Source organism: Python bivittatus, unplaced genomic scaffold, assembly GCF_059951505.1.
Source record: "Python bivittatus isolate LINGU-HERP-01145 unplaced genomic scaffold, Pbiv_v1 ctg000340_np1212, whole genome shotgun sequence".
NCBI lineage: Eukaryota > Metazoa > Chordata > Lepidosauria > Squamata > Pythonidae > Python > Python bivittatus.
The window spans coordinates 31,632,245-31,651,129 of NW_028277056.1; the positions used below are offsets into that span (position 1 = coordinate 31,632,245).

The 18,885-nt window shown below is 36.9% G+C and overlaps 2 protein-coding genes across 3 annotated transcripts in view; one reads left to right on the plus strand and one right to left on the minus strand.

The window, feature by feature from the left end:
* Window positions 1-1,728: 1,728 nt before the first annotated feature.
* RPL24 (ribosomal protein L24) lies at window positions 1,729-11,457 on the minus strand. The gene is made up of 6 exons (XM_007429276.2): window positions 11,349-11,457; window positions 11,158-11,233; window positions 8,952-9,062; window positions 3,717-3,853; window positions 2,654-2,717; window positions 1,729-1,851 (listed from the first exon to the last, which is right to left on the minus strand). Exons 1-6 carry the CDS (start codon window positions 11,351-11,353, stop codon window positions 1,771-1,773), a joined length of 474 nt encoding a protein of 157 aa, XP_007429338.1. The 5' UTR covers window positions 11,354-11,457; the 3' UTR covers window positions 1,729-1,770.
* Window positions 11,458-11,483: 26 nt separating this feature from the next.
* The window catches only part of CEP97 (centrosomal protein 97), a 30,012-nt gene continuing 22,610 nt past the window's right edge, over window positions 11,484-18,885 (plus strand). Inside the window, exons 1-3 of one of the 2 annotated variants that reach the window (XM_007429283.4) lie at window positions 11,484-11,750; window positions 16,082-16,224; window positions 17,980-18,138. In XM_007429283.4, coding sequence (XP_007429345.1) covers window positions 11,675-11,750; window positions 16,082-16,224; window positions 17,980-18,138 — 378 coding nt within the window. In that variant the 5' untranslated portion in view covers window positions 11,484-11,674. Of the gene's footprint in view, window positions 11,751-16,081; window positions 16,225-16,993; window positions 17,056-17,979; window positions 18,139-18,885 lie in introns of those variants that run through there. The other variant, XM_088140826.1, reaches the window with a different exon arrangement.

Sequence of the window (18,885 nt, forward strand, 5' to 3'; positions counted from 1 at the left end):
TGTAGCATACTGAGCTTGCAAGTAACACTTAATTGATTCTATATAAGCAGCTGTTTTGGAAGGTTTTTTTCGGATCAGGGCTACCCAGAACAGGGTGGTGGGGCTTCAGTTTCAGAATTCCCAGCCGGTCATGTTAGCTGGGGATTCTTGGAACTGCAGCTGAACACAGCGCGGCACACAAACTTGAGACAACTATCAGAATTGGTCTGAGCCAAGTTCATTGATCTCAACATTAAGTTACAATAATTAACATTACAGTGACACCCCAAATGCTATGGCCTGCAATTTGCAAGAATGTAATGTTTAATTAATCATTAATGAGAGCCAGTTTGGTGTAGTGGTTAAGGCATCAGGCTAGAACAGGGAGGCAGTTAGTTCTAGTCTCACTTAAGCAGCAAGCCAGCTGGGTGACCTTGGGCCAGTCACTTTCTCTCAGTCCTAGGAAGGAGGCAATGGCAAAACATTTTGAAAAACCTTGCCAAGAAAATTGCAGGGACCTGTCCAGGCAGTCTCCAAGAATTGGACAGAATTGAATAGATTAAAAAAAAGTTTAAATATGCCAGCATGTCTGAGATTTTGCAGTTGGAGGTACAAAAATTGTGTTTAATTTTAAGCTTACAAAATTTTATTATTCATTAGTATTTCTGAACTATTACTTCGCCATACTGTTGAGGGACATCAACATCCCATTAATGGCTTTATCAGCCTAGATTACAAAATAAGAATGCACACTATGTGTGTCAACATCCTTTCCTAATACTGAACCAGACTCACTATTCTTCATTCTGTAAACAAGGACTCTATCATATAAACTTCTCATGGTACCTTGGTTGCCAGCTTCTACATGTGTATGTATATATATGACTACATTTACGGTTTTAAAAAAAGTATGTAATCTTACAATGTTAAAATATACAACATAATTGACTAAATTACATATTGACTATTTTAAGGCTATAATATTAAGGGTTTTTGATCTTATTTTTCACTTTTGCTGGAATTACAGTAAATAACTTGTAAATTCTGAGCATAAAATGACTATAAATTTGACTATTTTGATTCATCAGAAGTTGTCTCTTGAGATTACAGGAATATATTGAATTACTTAAAAAAAATACAGTAAATAAAAACTATTTTCTATCCAGTTCTAAGTCTTGAGTAGGAGTTTCAGAATCATGTGCATTTTCCCCTCCACTGGAAAGCATCTGGCATAATATAGAATTTTGTCATTATTTCCTGTGTCCATGCAGAGAAAGGGATAAGTGGTCACAAGTTTACTTAACAGTAGAAAACAATTGCAATGTTTCACCTGAGACAGTTATGGCTATGTGATGTTCAACTACTGGTTTATTGGTTAGCTGATGACAAGATGGTTGAAATATGATGAAATTTATCCTGAGTGAACTATTGGTTTTCAGTGGCAAAACCCCTTGAATAGCAAATGTAATGCATTTGGGCAGATTAGGCAAAATTAACATCAATTTCAAATGAATTTACCAATATGTGTTTAGATTCAAATCCTTCTTGATGTTTTTCAACTAATATTTAATATAATTATATTAAGAAATTAATATAATTTCTTAACAGTCTTAACAGTAAAACAGTAAAAAGACTTTCTTGTGTTTTGCTAATAGCTGCTTTCAACAATTTTTGCTCATCATTGTAAGTTATTATGTAACGAAAATGACCTGAAACTTTCAAGAAAGCTTTTTAAAGAAAACAGACCAATTATAGTCAAAATTTTATTTGACATAATCAAATCAGCACAAATCAGCGTTTCCCACCAACACGAGGAGCAGAAACTTTCACAGGCTTCACAATTTTTTGTTTTGGTGCAGCCTTTGTTGGTGCCTGGAAATAGAAAACAAGACATTCATGAGGGCATGCTACATATTAAGTCAGCATAAACTAGCACAATGTGTACAGATTGATTTCTGGAGAGAGGAGTCCAGTCTGAATGAGAAAAAGCAAAGTGTCCCTAACTAATTTAAACCAAGTTTTCAATCTGGCCAGAAATGCTACACTATGATTCTTTGCAACCACTGGAATACTTAAAGAGATTGGATGTTGCAGCCTTTGACAAACAATTCTGTTATCATTCAATTACCATACCATATTTTAAGTTTATTGTAGCCCCTTCCTGGATTGGGGATCACAGATACTTTTTACTTTTTTCTCACAATGGTGTACTTAAAGCAGACCCCAACTGAGAAGCTGGATTACATTAGAGACAGAGAAACAATGTAGCGGCTACATAATAAATTTGGATACAAGAGACTTGAATTCAAGTTTCTATTAGATCACAGTGCTTATCCTTGTCTCTTAGCCTAATCTACCTTAGATAATTGTTTTGAGAATAAAATGAGCAAAGACCCTTATGTATTATAACATAAGATCACTTTGAGCAACCAGAGGAAAGGTGGGACATAAATGTAGCAAATAAAAAAACTGGATGTCCTTAGGCCAACCCTGTAGCCTCCCACTGAGTTGGTCAAAGTATAAACTATAATACAAATTGATAATGAGACTAGTATACAGGAACAATTTGATTTAAGAGCCACAGTTCTGTTTTGCTTTGTTTTCTAAATAGGAATCTACAAAGAATTACAGAACGTATCATCCTATTGCTTAGACAGCCTTTGACAGGCATTACCTTTGTTGCAGAGGGTACTGCTTTCTTAGTTGCCTGCTTAGCCTTCTTTGCTTCCTTGGCAGCTCTGTTAATTATATTGCAAAAAGATTAATGAGAAGAGCAAAACTGCTTTTATTATTTAACATCGAAAATGTATGAAGAAATATGCCTGGTGCATACCAGAATAGGTGGTCCATGGATGGGTGTGGGTATTTATATCTAACCATGGGTGGGTAGCCTCAGAACCCCATTTGTAGCCTTCAGATCCTCATCCTGGATAGATGGGCCAATGTTTTCGGAGACATTAGGCTCCCTTTAATCCTTTAGCCCATCCCCCAGACTGAGCCAATTTCCCTGTAATCCCTGCCCCAATTCTTTGACATCTTGACAATGCTACGCACATTCTGTGGCCCCAAGACACGGCACAAAGGCAAAGTGCAATCCCTAAACCCAAAAAGATTGTCTACCCTGGCATACGCCAAGAAGGGAAGTTCTGCAAAACTATTCAATTTAGTTGCAGGATCTCATGTGAGGCACTGCTTTTTCCTTAAAATGTTGTCCCATTCTAGGAAACAATAGCTTAAAAATACTGGCAATTGCTTAAAATGATGCTTCCCTTGCCCTGCATGACACCTGAAAGGGAAAATGTAGGGCAGATGAATTAGTTGCTGATTTGATGTTTTAAGTAATTCCCTGCTGGTAGTATCGTCAGGCGCTAGCTGTCAGAGCATCAAAGTATTCCTGATGTCTTAAAGCAGCTCCTTTCTGGAAAAGAGTTTTGGTTCATCTCCTTATCCCTGTGAGGGGCCGATCCAGCCATTGGTGAAGCTTGTTCCTTATCCCTGATTTTAGCATGTATCAAAATAAAGTGGTGAAAGGATCCAGACCATTCCAGACCACAAGTCACCAATTACATTTTTAATTTTCTCCTGCTTATATTTTTTTTCCAATCCAGGCAGACTTTTGGAAGTGGTTAGACTAGAATGAAGTTTAATTGTACTGCAATGATGCCTATTTTTTACATTCAGCCAAAGATGACAACTAGACCATAATTATATTTATGTAAGCAATAAAATGTACTGACCTAATGGCCTGTTCCCTTTGGGCTTTTCGCACTTCAGGTTTCTGATTTCTCTTGGCCATTATTTCAGCCAAAGAAGCACCTGTGATTGCTCTATGGCCCTTAACAGCACGGCGTGTACGTTTCTTTTGTACCTCTTCCTGAGCAAAGAAGAAATAAATGCTTCAAAACAGTATCCATATTGCAGAAGCTCAAAAATTTCTACACACACACACACACACTTTCATAAACAGCCAACATGACAAATATACATGAAATATCATGTATATTTCATGTATGAAATACATGAAAGTCATGAAAAATAATAAAGTTACATAATCTCACCAGCACCTCTTCTTTAACCTACAAAAAACAGCTAATCTAAATGAGGATAATTCCATCTCCTTCCTTTATTAATCCTAAACTACTCACAGCCATTTTTAAAATCTTTGTTTTATAGTTGCTAAACTTTTGATCATATCAGATTGAAATACTTAATTTATATAGTTGCAGAGTTCAGTATTCTCATCTCCTATCTCAACTCCCAGGAAACACGGTCTAATCATTCAACCTAGATGTAGTATTGGTGCAGCCGAGTTATTTTTTTTTTCTGTTATGTATCATTTTTTTGTATTTTTATCTGTAATATTTTCAAATTTGCTGGTCACCTGAAACTTAAAGAAAAAGCAGGGATCCCGGGGACAGCAACGGCGGACTGAAGACAGCTCCACAAAAGAGGAGACGACTATGGCAAAAAGAGGAGCTGGTGAAGGGATCAATCAGCTCCTAGAACCCCTCTCTGGGTAAAGGAGAGGACAAGGATCACCCACAAGTTTGCTCTGTGCAGAATCTCCCTGCGAAGAGATTGCAAAATAGCGATTTCCAGTGGGTTTGAGAGTTCTGGGAGCTGAGGAAAAGCCAGTGTTTGGCGCCTTTCAAAGGGACACTGGATCCACCTTCTTCCTCTCTTAATTATTTTAGGAACTCCTTTTTATGGATTACTTAGAAGTTAAGAATCTTCTGAAGTGCTGGGAGAATTTCCTTCTACTTTGGATGAAAAAAACTACATGTAAGTCTGAGGATTAAAAAGAAAAGATTTATTTTTTGAACAGAAATGTGTTTGAAAAGTTAAGGGGTTAGAGGGACATGAAAGAGTATTTCCTGTGGGGTGTTTAAAAATGACAAAATAATATATGAAGATTTTGAAATTAATTGTAAGATATCCTCCTGTGGGAAGTTTTCTTGTCTGGAAAATAAACAGATGATAAGGAGACTTGACTGAGGGAACCAGAGAGAACAACCAATTACATTTAAAAGGGAAGAGACCCATTAATACAATGGAGCAATACTATATGACTATAGAGGAGTTTAAGGCGGTTTGGGAGCAGTGTACCCAGAAATTACTGAAAAGACTGTCTGACACTTTAACTGAGGCTGATTTGAATGTGGATTTGGAGTTTTAAAAAATGCTGTATTATAAAAGTGATTTGGAAAAAGATGTTGTGGAGCTGAAAATGGAAAATGATGCTAAAATAGATGTACAGATGAACTGGGACATGCAAATAATGAACCAGAAGAGTGATTTGGAAAGTCTTTTTTTTATGAATTTACAAAAGGGATGTGTTAAACTAATAAAGCTGTTCCCAAGAAGAGACAAAGAGAAACCACTGAGGCTGTTCTTGAAAGACAAAGAAAAAATGATAAGGAATCAATGTGTGGGACATTATTTGTCAGGATTAAAGATTAAACTTTTTTAAAGTAAAAAAAAGATTTATAAAGTGAATCTATTTGACTACGGTTAAAATATAAGTTGTGGTTTCTGGTAGTTACAAATGGGATTTCTTTTTGACCAGGACTGAAGGACAGAGTTTTTATGATTTGCGTATAAGTGGGGAGAGATTTCTTTTGCTTTACTTTTTAGAGAAAGTGATAAACTGGACTATAAAATGGATTTAAAGTTAAAATACATATGTTATTATCTCTGGTAACCCTAAATGGACTTCTGCTGAGTAGGATTGAAAGATGATTTTTTACAATTTGATTATTGATAAGAGATGAGATATGGGAAGAAGAGAATTCTTTTATGAAATACCAGAGAAGGTGTTAAATTATTGAAGCTGTTTATGCTTGTCTGGGGGTGGGAGTCATCTTTTATATAACTTCTTTTTCTTTCTTTTCTGCATTTTTTTTATTCTTTATAATTTCTTTAGTTTGTATTAGTCTTTTACCCTTGTATTTGAAAAATCTAATAAAAATTATTATAAAACTTAAGGAAAAAGCAACTTTTTAAAAAAAACAATTAAAGTCCATGCAGGTAGTCCTCACTTAACAACCACAATAGGGACCAGAAAATTGGTTAAGTGGAGCAGTCATTAAGCGAGTCATGTGACTGGACCTGATTTTATGACCATTTTTACTATGGTTGTAAAGCAAATCACTGCAGTCATTAAGTGAATTGTGTGGTCGTTAAGTGAATCCAGCTTCTCCAATGGACTTTTTTGCTGGAATTCACTTAATGACCACGGTTATTCACTTTATGACTGTCATAAGAAAGGTAGCAAATTGCAATCACGTGACTGCGGGGGTGGTGCAACGGTCTTAAGTGTGACTACGGGTTGTAAAACACTTTTTCTGAGGCTGTTGTAACTTTGAACCATCATTAAACAAACTGTCATTAAGCAAGAACTACCTGTATTGGAAGAATTTTTCTTGATACAGAATCTACTCTTCCAGTTGCCAGTAAGAATAGTAGGGACATTTCAAAGGCTGCTTGGCATGGACTGAGGCCAGTTTATTCGTCACCCATGTATAAACCATGATACAACACTATTTCAGAATTGTTATTTTTCTCCACATTTTAGGCTATATTTCTCTTCCAATTATCAGGGATTCACTGAACACAATGTGATTTACTTTTGATTAGACAGATGTATGATTGTGTTGTACATTTCTTGAATCCTGCCTTTTCTTTCAAGTAGCTATATGCGCCCATTTCAAAACACAGTTCTTAAAGGATTTTCAATCCTAGAAATATAAAATGCACTCTTCAATCTTCATTCATTCTCTCTGTTTTTAAGAATAGTACAATAAAAAGGCATAAGGATTTCCTATTCCCTTCAACATAATTTAAAACAGTGATCCTTTATCAATGGCTACAGAATTTTTTTTTAATACATAGTGGATTGTGAAAAGCCATAAATACAAGCCATATTATGTCACAACTAAACAAACACATTCCACCAACCCAGTGCACATAGAATATGGTTATTAAGATACAGGGAATCAGAAGAAGTCTGGCAGTACCTTTTCTGACTAACACATTTTAATAAAAGGCATAAGGGTTCGTGAGCTGCAGCTGACTTCATCAGATGCATAGAATAACTAGACTGATGTAGGATTTGAATTTGGATGAAGCAGTGGTGGGGAACAGAGAGGAAAACATATGTTGCTTATACAGATGCAAGCTACATGTGGATTAGAGGAATTAATGGATTAGAGGAATTTGATTTCATTTCATTTTTCAAAGTAATGGTCAAATTCCATCATGACTTCAACACCTTCCATCCCACCATCAACCTCAGCATCAAGTTTCCACACAAGGCCATTTTTTTGATGTCACAGTAAAACTGTATAATGGACACATAAATTCATTATGCGGGAAACCTACAGATCATCATGCATATCCACATGCTTCCATCTAGAAATTTCAAATTTATCACAACAGAGCCAGGCTCTATGCTACAACCATGTTTGTTCTGATCCTGACAGAGATGTTCCACTGATGGAATTAAGCATTCAGGAGAGGGAACTATCCATCCAACAAGATCAACAGACAACTCAACAGAGATTGATTGACAGGGAGGACATATTCAAACACAGATCACTAAAACAAAAATGGAATGCCATTGGTTGTCACCTACAGCTCACAGCTCAAAGCCTTCCAATACATTATTAATAAGCTATAGCCCATTCTGGACAATGACACTGCACTTTCTCAAGAATTGGGTGGAAAATCCATATTTATATACAACACTGAAAGTGAAGCAGATTCTCACAAGCAACAAGAAACTACATACAACGATGCTGAGACAGGAACTAGACCTGCAACAAACAATGACTATTCTGCCCTCAAATCTACACCAAGAGCATCATTACAAGCTCCCAGTAAGTACACAAGATTAGAGATTTCAATAGAAGAGAATATATGTAGCTCAGGGTTGAACTGTGGAGTCCTCGGTGCTCTCTGAGCTTGCTTATATGCTGGCAGATGTTTCATTACCTGAGTAGGTAATATCATCAGTGCTAGCAAGTGTGGGGTTTGCTCCCTGTTTATGTACAGTAGTTTATCCTGCCAGTGTTGGTGGGGGTGTGGTTTTCTCCTTGGTAGTTCCTCAGTTAAGGTATTGTTTTCTGCTAGATTGTTTATCTGGTGTTAATCCCTGCTTATCTGGGTGTTGGTTGCTGGAAAAGATGTGTTCTGGTCTTTTGTTTCCTTCTAAGCTTTTTTACTGTCTACCACACCCCCACCAATACTGGCAGGGCAAGCTACTGTATATAAACAGGAAGTAAACCCCACACTCACTAGCACTGATGATGTTACCTAATCAGGTAATGTAATGTCTTCAACAAACAACCAAGCTCAGAGAGCACCAACAACTCCAGAATTGGAGGTTTCTTTACATGCTCTTCCTCTAATGTGATATATACCATCATTTGCCAGCAGTGTTCCTCTAGAGTCTACCTAGGACAAATAGGAAAAACTTTGCACATAAGAATGGACACACATTTGACAACAGGATTCAAAATAAGAATAAAGTAGTATCAGAGCATTTCAAGCTCCCAGGACACTCCACATATGAAAAAGTTTCAGGCAATTTCAAAAAGCCTCAACAAACACAATGGGTTTTTAACACATTATAAATGTGAATATACCTGTAATCCGTCTCCCATGTAATTTGCATTGGCATAACCAATCTGTCTTCCCCTCTCACTTCATCCCAATTCAGTCTAGCTACTTTATGCATCCAATGAAATGAGGTGCAGCTCATGAAAGCATATGCCTTTAAATAAAATTTCATTATGTTTGTTCTGTAAGGGGACACAGGAATATTTAAGTTGCAAGGTAAAATAAACATTTACATCTTTCTGTGGTATGATTACAGTTAAATATATTTTAAATGTTGTTATTCATACTTATTAAGAAAACAGGCAGCCATCATTAGTCTCAGTAAACTAACAGAAATACAACAAAATACTTACTGATTGTCCTTTCTTGTGCTTTCGCCTGTACAAAACAGTCCAATTGATCTGACGGGGATTTCTCTTGGAGAGGAATGCAGACTCACATTTTGCATTCAAAAACTGAAAAACCTGGAACATTTAGATTTTTTTAAACATAACATCATGCTTTTAGTATTACTATAAGATGACAAAGTAGCTTAATAAAATAATTCTAGAGCTGAGGTATCAATAGTGGATTAGCTGTGGGCTAGGCAGTATATAAATCAAAACTTAGCTTAGCTATACCCTGACAATGTGTTTTTAAGAGAAGCCACTGTCTTTTGACTCTTACTAAGAGAAAAAAATTATGCTGCTATATGTTATTTTAGTCAATTACACCAAGCCTTTTAATAGCACTTCCTTGTCAATATTACAACAATAAAGCACACAGAGAATCAAAGGAACAATTGGAAAGGGTGTCTAAGATCATCTAGTTCATACCCTCTTAGATTCAGACACTACAGCACACCTTTTTAATAGTCATTTAATCTGCCACTTTCCAAGGTAACCTCTTCCCTGTCAACAGCTTGTATTATCAAGAACTTTCTTGTTACTTAGTTGAAATCTTGTAATTTGAACTATTTTTCTGAAGATCAAGTTTAGAATCCCATCCTCCCAAAGCAGTCCACAACAGAATGACCCAGACAACTATGTCTCTTTTAGTTAATCCAGCTTTGTTTCAGGGATAGAAATAGCTTGCTTACTTGCCACTACCCCTGCCCACTTGGGTCTGGACACCTCATGGTATGGGAGGCACACTTACTTCTTGTGTAATTTGTTTCTACTGCATGCAGTCAGAAGCAATTGTAGCTAGGTAAACTTGCCAGTTTTTGCTATACACTTTTCTACTAAGGTTTAGGAGTTTCAATACACTGTCTTCTGCTTCTTTTTGAATGATTTCATTGCAATGCGAACCTCACCATGAGGGCATTTCCGTGTTATTTATTTATTTAAATGTACTGGCTGCCCAACTCCAATGGACTCTTGTAAGTTCACTGAAGCTGGTGAAAGCCAGCTTTGGTAATCAGCTGTTAGGCATTCTCAACATATGTCCAATCTATTTCCAGCACCAGATTTTTTATTAAGTCTATAATGGCTACTGTTTTACACTTTCTGCTGATCTTTTCATTTCAGGTTATTGGAAATTTGCTACCACTGATGCAACATAGAGAGCAATGGTTAAGAAAAAAAAAAAGTGTAGTTTGTTTACAGTCCCCAATTTTAGAAGGCCAGATTTTACAGCCATAAATATGAGCCTGTGCTATTACACAGTGTAGTTGGACTTTTGTGCTATGTTAAATGTCTTTTCACTTCCAAAAACTGGAAAGGACAAAAAGAAAGGTGCTCATTTCAGCTGAAATGCTACTTCTTGTGGTGCTCCACCAGTTGTGTTTACATTGTTTCCAAGGTATGTAAAATAATCTACTTGTTGAATTGCTTCATTTCTTAACTCCACTGCTCTACTGGGTGAGTCAGGTGAAGCATGGAGGTATTTGGTTTTAGTGAGACTTCATTTGTTATATGGCTAATCTTGTAGGTTGTCCCGAGTGCTGGCTAGGAGGGCCACATCACCAGCAAAGATTAAATCTGTAAGTATAGAACTGGATGGATATGTAACAATACCACTCATCTTTTCATTCAATAGTTTTCTCAAAATATGAATCATCTGTATATTGAACAACTGCAATAGAATAGCACCCTGATGAAATTGTTGAAATGGACCTCTGGACAATGGTTTCCATGTTCTCTAATCTGGCAGTTTGTTGTTTATAAAGGGTTTGTGTGATCTGGCATATTTTATCTTTCCAGAACCATTGCCCAAATGCTGTCATGGAGCATGCTACCAAGTGCTGCTTTGAAATCAATAAATGAAACATATTTTTCTTGATTTAAACTGAACCTGCAATTCCAAATATTGCTGAATTACAAATTTTTGATTAAATACTTCACTGAAATTGCAAACCTTTGCTTTGAAAGTTCTCTCTATCCCTCATTAAGTGATTTATGGCAGCTTTTTTATCAGCTGCTAACAAGTTTTAGGATCAACTTCTATCATCCCGAAATTAACCAAGAATAAAACTGCAACTCTTATGACTATGGGTCAGCTCTCAGAAATCAGTGAAGCACATCACTTTTAGCAACAATACTATGCCAGACGTTTTTTGTTTTGTTTTTTGCGCCTTACCTTTCCGTCCGTACGAGCGTAGCGGCGGCCGTGGCCGGGGTAGATCTTGTACCCACTGAAGCTGCACAGCTCGACCCTGCATTCCAAAGTTACCGAGAAAAAATGATCAGACTAAGAAAACCTAAACCTACCCCATCTCACAAGCCAAACCTGAGGATGGCCTCGGATTAAACCTCGGCCCCGAGTCTTACTTCATAATGGCGGTAGCAGAGCAACTTCACCGGCTTCTCCAGCGCATAAGAGAAGGAGAGGATCATGGGAAACCGGATTCTATACTCGCGCGAAGCATGATGGGAACACCCGCTATGCTGTTGCATGATGGGCAGTACCGCGCTTTCATTAGCTGATAGTTTAATTCCTAAAATGGGTAAAACTCATTACCTGTGATACCAAGGGGGCTTGAAAACTTTGTGCTGTTATATAAAATCTTTCGCAATATTTTTTCCAAGCGTTTCTTATCATCCAATCAGTATCTAACTTCAGCACGGTTGCCTAGCATTGGAAGCAAGCGGGAAGTATGGCGGCAGCATCGGTTGCGGAGGTTTCTGCAAGGAACAGTGAGGGGGTCAAGCCATCCACGGGCGCTAGTCAAGGTAGGAGTGAAATCTGCCGAGCGCGGGAAGCGGCAAATACTGTATAGGCGAATTGGGAACGCTTTCTAAGGAACGCTCAAGACATTTCTCTTTGACCGTTATGAGGAGGGGGAGTGTCGCGCAGAGTGATATGGGGACTGTAGTTTGTATGATCCTGGATCCTGGTTAATGGTATAAGTTAATTTTAACAATGCACTACAAATCCCGAAAGGCCCTGCGAACGATTGTTTCTTTGTGTAGTTTGAAGGAGCGGTAATAGTTCCCCTATTCTTTGCTTGGCGCATATATGTGTGTATACAGTATAGATATGTATTGAAGCAACTACAGATTTTTTTGTGGCTTCTTTCTATATGTGCACATCAAGTGGATGTGTAATGACAGTGCAGTTAGCAATGTAACTATGTTAGATGAGGTACTGCTGTCATTGTTTTCAGTAACTAGTTTTTGTCCTGAAAGGCATTACAGTATTGTGCTATTTGTCTATGTTTGGTTGCAGTGGGGGAGGGGTTGTGTTACAAAGAATTTTCTAATGCTCAAACTCTTGTAGTATATAATAATTTATTTTTCACAGGATGACAAAATTGAGCAAAGGAATATTCCATTGTAAATAATAATGGTAATATGGTATATTTTAGTATGTACATATTTTTTATAGATTGCATCTTTGGAATATAATGTAAATGAAACATGCTATAGCATATTCTACAGAGTAACTGGATTAAAATAAATAGAGGAACACATAAAAGCAATACTGTTATTACTATCTGCTATGGCCAGGCTAATCAAGGAGAAGACTAGGTGATGCTTTCCAAAAGCCAGTTGCAGATATTTCAAAGGAGCATGCAGTAAGGGGACTCTTCAATCATCCCAATATCTGCTGATAAACAAATTGTCAAAGACAATACTTCTCAAAAATTCCTGACCAATCTTGCTAAAATTTTCTATTTTAGAGGATGAAGGAAGGCTCAGAAAGATCAACTACAGGTATCCATGATTTGACAATACTGTTGGCCAAGCAAGTGGAAGTAGCAGAAACATTGTGGGAAAAGTAGCCAAGTAATGGTGGAGTTCTTGGTGTTAAGGAAACTAACAATGAATGGTATCAAATGTTAATCTTATACCTTAAAAAAAGACATGGTAATAAATTAAGAGCAATTATAAGTAGGATTCCATAATAGGAGAAGCTAAATGAAGAAAGTAGATCAAGATAGGTGGGAGGTTACATAAAAGAATAATTCCAAAGAAGAAACTTTTCATGAATAATCATCCAATACACAATGTGTCAGTGTGTAAAAGTACTTTCTCCCTTTGTCATTAATTAAATTAAAGGGATTGGTATGTACTTAACATAACACTCAGGGCTCATTTGGGCCATCTTGTTATATATAAATCACATATATTTTTGGTTGGCTTCATCACAGAGAATATCTCACTACACAGATTCTAAACATGGCTCATTCAGAAAAGTTCTGAAGACCTCTCAAATGAAGCCTGTCAAGTTACAATAACCATTTCTTAAGCTCTGAGGCTATCTACATCCAAAACTACAGACCTGAAAAAATTTGTGATTGTTTCTGATCAAAATGACTCCAAGAGCACAGCATAAATTAGTCCAGGAAGTAAAAAAGAACCCTAGAATAACTTCTATGGATCCGCAGGCCACACTTGCTCAGGTCACTGTATATGACCCCACCATCAGAAATACCCTGGGAAAAAAATAGATTTGTGGGAGAAGTTGCAAGGTGGCCACCAATGCTCACAAAGAAGAAAAAAGTACCCAGATGGCCCACCATATTTCTGGAGGAATGCACTATGGATTGATGAGTCAAAAGTGGAACTTTCAGGCTACGTAAGTGTCATTATGCCTGATAAAAATCGAATACTTCATTTCACAATAAGAATGTCATACCAATCATGAAAGCATAGTGACGTCTTTGCTGCTTCAAGTCCTGGTAACTTGTTATCATTGGGGGAAGCGTGAATTCTGCTTTATAGCACATAATTTTACTGGAGGCTGTCATGATTATCGTTGAAGGTGAAATTCACATGGATCATGAGGCAAGACAATGATCTCAAATATACAAGTAAGTTTACAAGAGAATGGATGAAGCCCAAATTCATTGTTTTGGATGGGCCAAGTCAGAATCTAGACTTGAACCCCACAGAAATGTGACAGACCGGACATGAGCAGGTTATATTGGAAACCTCCCAAAAGTTTTGCAAAGCAGTTCACCATGGGGTACTAGGCCCAAATTCTTACATAATGGTGTGAGACACTTTTCACCAATTACAAGAAGAGTCTGGTTGCAGTTAATACAGCTAAAGTTACTAAATCTAAAGGAGCGGTTACTTTTTTACACTGACACATCACATGTTCAGTAACTCTGCTTATGAATAAATAAAATAAGCACCAAATATATCAGTAAGGATGCACATGAAGCTGTAATATATGCATAATATATGTAGAAATTCACGATCTGAAAGGGGATAAATATTTGTTCACAGAACTGCATGGGAGGTAAAAACAGAGCCAGGTCACAAGAAAGAGTACATATTAAGTACCCAGCACTATAAAGAGTATGTTATAAAAGCTAAAGCTCAGAATATACTAAGGTTGGCAAAGGATAATAAAAGCAAAAAGAGAGACTTTTCAGATGTATTCCAAATAAGGAAGAACAAAGAATCAAGAAATTGGTGCCCAGTTTAGATAATTGCAAAATGCTAAGAGTTAGCACTGAAAGGTCCTTTTTTTTTTAATCTCTTCCTATAAGAGGTAGTACGTTCCATAGGCAACTGTGTAGGGCGAGAAGGAACTTTGAGATTGATAGAAATATATATGCACACATACTTTGAATAAATGTAAATCCCCAAGGAATCCTGGAGAACTGAAAGGACTTGCTAATTGTTATGCTAATGTTCTTCAAATATCTGAAAGAATGACATGGAAATATCTGAAGACCTGTTCTGTATTGGTTCAAAGTATAAGATAAGGAAGAATGAAATCAAGGTTCAGGAAGGCAGATTCCAGGTGAAAATAAGAAGAAATTTCCTCATAGTAAGAATCAATCAATGATGAAATCATTTCCCCAGAAATATGGTAGACTCCCCTTCACTGGATATAATTAAAAAGAAATTAGACAACCTTCTATTGAGGATACTTTATGTTCCAGCACTGAGCAGTAGTTTGGTTGTGATGGTCTAAATGGTTCTTTCCATCTTTAATTTATAATGAATTTAATTTATAAAGTCTAAATTAGTATTCAGACCCTAATATAAAAGTTGTTTTCAACAAGCCTGGATTGGTAATACCCTTTTTTTGAGACTAATTATTACTAATGTTACTAGCACTATGTAAATGTTACTAGCAGTATAACACAGTATGATGCATATATATGTGTGTTTGCTCACAAATATTTCAACCCAGTTATTTGGGTTTTATTCCTTATTAAGCATATTTATAATTAGATGCTGTCAGGTTCAGCCCAAGAACAACAGTGAGACAGTCCAGAATCAGTTCAGCTCCTTTATTAGCTTACACCTAATAGACAGAATCTCGTCAGACTAATTCTAATCCCCAACAACTGCAACTATAACCACGATGCCCTTAGGGAGGGGCCAGTCTCCTTCTCTTGATTTTCTCACACTCCGGCTGGGGGCTGAAAAGGTGCTTTCCATTCCAGAATCCTCCCCGCTCATGTCTTCTATCACAGATGCTATCTTAGTAAAAGAGCTTGCTATTATAATATAGTTATTTCAGATTTATTTTGCATTTGTGTGAACAAAATCATTAGCTTCCATACTTCTTTCAGAATGCATTAAGTTTTCAAATGGTATCCAATAGAGAACCACCACCAATATAATCTCTTCTCTGCCTAAGCAAAGTTAAGAAAAAAAGCCAGAGGTGTAAGACATACCATCCAGAATCATACCATTTAAATAAAATAATCTGGAAGAATGAGCTCCATTGATTGGGGAAAAAAGATAGGTGTGATCCCATTTTTCATTTTTTTAGCACAGTATAAGATAATTTACTATAAGAATTCACAAGCAATTTTCTTTTAACTGATAAAATGTTAATCTAGCTAGAAATGCTGATGACTATTTGGGGATAATTAGATACCCCTGTTCTTTTTTTCCTTCATCAGAAAAAGAAAAGGTAAGAATTCACAGCAATTTTGATACAGTACTATTGATAGATATTGATGATAAGCTTTTCCTTAATTTTATTCTAAATTTTAAAAAAGAATTGTAATTGATTGAGATTGTATATCTTCTGAATTTGCTGTGTTCATTCTTTTTTAACATTTTATTTTTTTTCTCTTGTTTAATAGGTTCCTCAATTAATTGGTCAGGCCAGGGTTTACAAAAATTAGGACCAACTTTATCCTGTAATGCAGACATACATACTTTGATTTTGGATAAAAATCAATTAATTAAATTGGAACACCTGGAGAACTACAAGAACTTGATGCAGGTAGGGTTTTTTCATATATATGAGCAAATATGCTTTGCTACTTAAATTATTCAAATTTTTGGAAAACTTGGAAAAATAAATTTTAATGTTTTGTTCTATATGTTTTCATTAAAGATTATGCTCAATAGTAACCTTCACTGAAGGTCAAATATGAGTCCAATTTGGGGGTCCTCCTGGACACGAATCTAATTTGGGGGTCCTCCTGGACATGAATTCAATTTGGGGATCAATGAGTAATGGCAGTTGTGGCTAGGAGGGCCTTTGCACAAATTTATATGGTGTGCCAGTTGTGCCCATTCCTAGATCGAGAAGCCCTACTCATGGTCACTCATGCCCTGGTCACCTCCCGGTTGGACTACTGTAATGCACTCTACATGGGGCTGCTCTTGGAGACTATCTGGAAACTTCAGCTGGTGCAAAATGCAGCAGCACAAGCAGTTATGTGTGCTTCTGTTAGAATATACATGACACCTCTGTTTCGCGGGGTGCATTGGTTACCAGTTTGTTTCCAGGTCCAATTCAAAGTGCTGATGTTGACCTTTAAAACCCTACATGGCATGGAACTGGGTTACTTGAGGGACCGCCTCTTCCCAATTACATCTGCCTGTCCCACCAGATCTAGTAGAAAGGGCATGTTATGGGTTCCGTTGTTGAGGGAGCTACAATGGGCGGGCCCTAGATGACAGGTCTTTTCTGTTGTGGTACCCATGGTATGGAATATTCTCCCTCCTGAAGTGAGGTTGGCTTCATCACTTCTGATCTTCTGCAGGTCCCTCAAGACCTGGTTGTGCAATCAGGCCTGCGACTCCAGGGGACTGGTGAACTAGTGAGGTAGCTCCATTATTATTAACATCCCTTCGTCTATTATTTCTTTGTCTTAGCTTTATTTTTTATAGTTTTTAAAGTTTTCGATAATAATAATTGATAACTGTTCTAGGTATTTATTAATTGTTTTAGCTTTGTTGTATGCCACCCAGAGTCACTTGTTGTGAAATGAGTGGCTATATAAATTGGACAAATAAATAAATAAATAAAAATAATGCTTTGATTCTCCACCTTTATATGCACACACATGTACTCAAATTAGAACAACTAACCATTTTTGTGTTAGTTAATATTGCTTATATTTATTGGTTTTAAAGTAATTAAAAGTTTCTGACAGAATATTGTTGGGAAAATGCATTCCATCAAAATGAATTTTGAAAGCAATTTTGTAGGTGCAGTCACAAAAACGCTGATCTGAAGGGAGGTTTGAACTACATTGACTTCCAATAGAAGAATGCAGTTCTGCAGACAACTAGGCAACAAGTCATGTAGGGCTTTATAGGTTAGTATTAGCATTTTAAATGGCACTCAAAAGCCTGTCTTCATTGAGTGCGTGGCCTGCAACACTGGTGAAATGTGCTGCCACTGGCAAATGCCGGTCAGCACATGGGCCACTACTCTCTTAACAACTGCAGCTTTCAAATGACCTTCAGAATCAGACCCATGTAAAACATGTTGGCAGTAGTCTAAGCAGGTGGTGATGAGGGCATGAGTCACTGTAGCAGGATCCTCCTGCTCCAGTTTGAGTTGCAACTCATCCACTGTAGCAAGATTCTCCAGATTGGGTTGCAACTGATCCAGCCATGGCCTCCACCTACCATTCTAGAGGTTGGTGCTTTACTTTGCAGCATGTACATTCTCACTTAATTTTTTCCTCCAAGAATTAAAAGAACAGTAAACAAAACTAAGATATTGTCCTTTTTGTTGCAGTTGTCAGTAGCCAACAATCGGCTAGTGCGGATGATGGGTGTGGCAAAGCTGACTCATCTTCGAGTGTTAAACTTGCCACACAACAGTATTGGTTATGTAGAGGGATTGAAAGAGCTAAAGTACTTGGAGTGGCTGAATCTGGCAGGAAATAACTTAAAGGTAAATTTTCTTTAAACAAGCAACAAATAAGGAGCAAAATAATTCTCGCATCTAACTTTTTTTTTGGTGTTATGTAGAAGTTGGTGGCCTCATAAATTGAAATTATAAGTGAATACATACTTAAAATAATAAAAATATTAATCCAGTAGTATTGCATTGAGTTTGTAGTCATACCTAGGAACTTGATTAAGGCAAAATGTTTGGAAATGCAATGTTATATGAATAGAATAGAATAGGATTTTAAAATTGGAGGAAAAAACTTCAGTAGCCTGCGTTATGCTGATGACACTACCCTGATAGCTGAAAATATAAAGGATCTGCAAGCTGTAGTAAAAGTTAAGGAGCAAAGTGAAAAAAATAGGACTAAAATTAAATATAAAGAAGACCAAACTAACGTCAGCAGGTAGAACAACCAGCCTTAGAATTGGCAATGAAGATATTGAAGTGGTGGATAGTTTCTGCCTTTTAGGCTCAACCATCAACAGTAAAGAAATCGGCAGTCAAGAAATATGCTGCAGACTAACACTTGGTAGAGCAACCATGAAGGCCTTGAAGAAGATATTCAAATGCTGTGAGGTCTGTATACCTACAAAGATCAGAATTGTGCATGCCAGTATTCCCTGTGACACTCTATGGAAGCAAAAGTTGGACTTTGAAGAAGCAGGATAGGAAGAGTATTGATGCTTTTGAACTTTGGGGTTGGAGAAGATGCCTGAGAATACCACAGACAGCCAAGAAAACAACCAA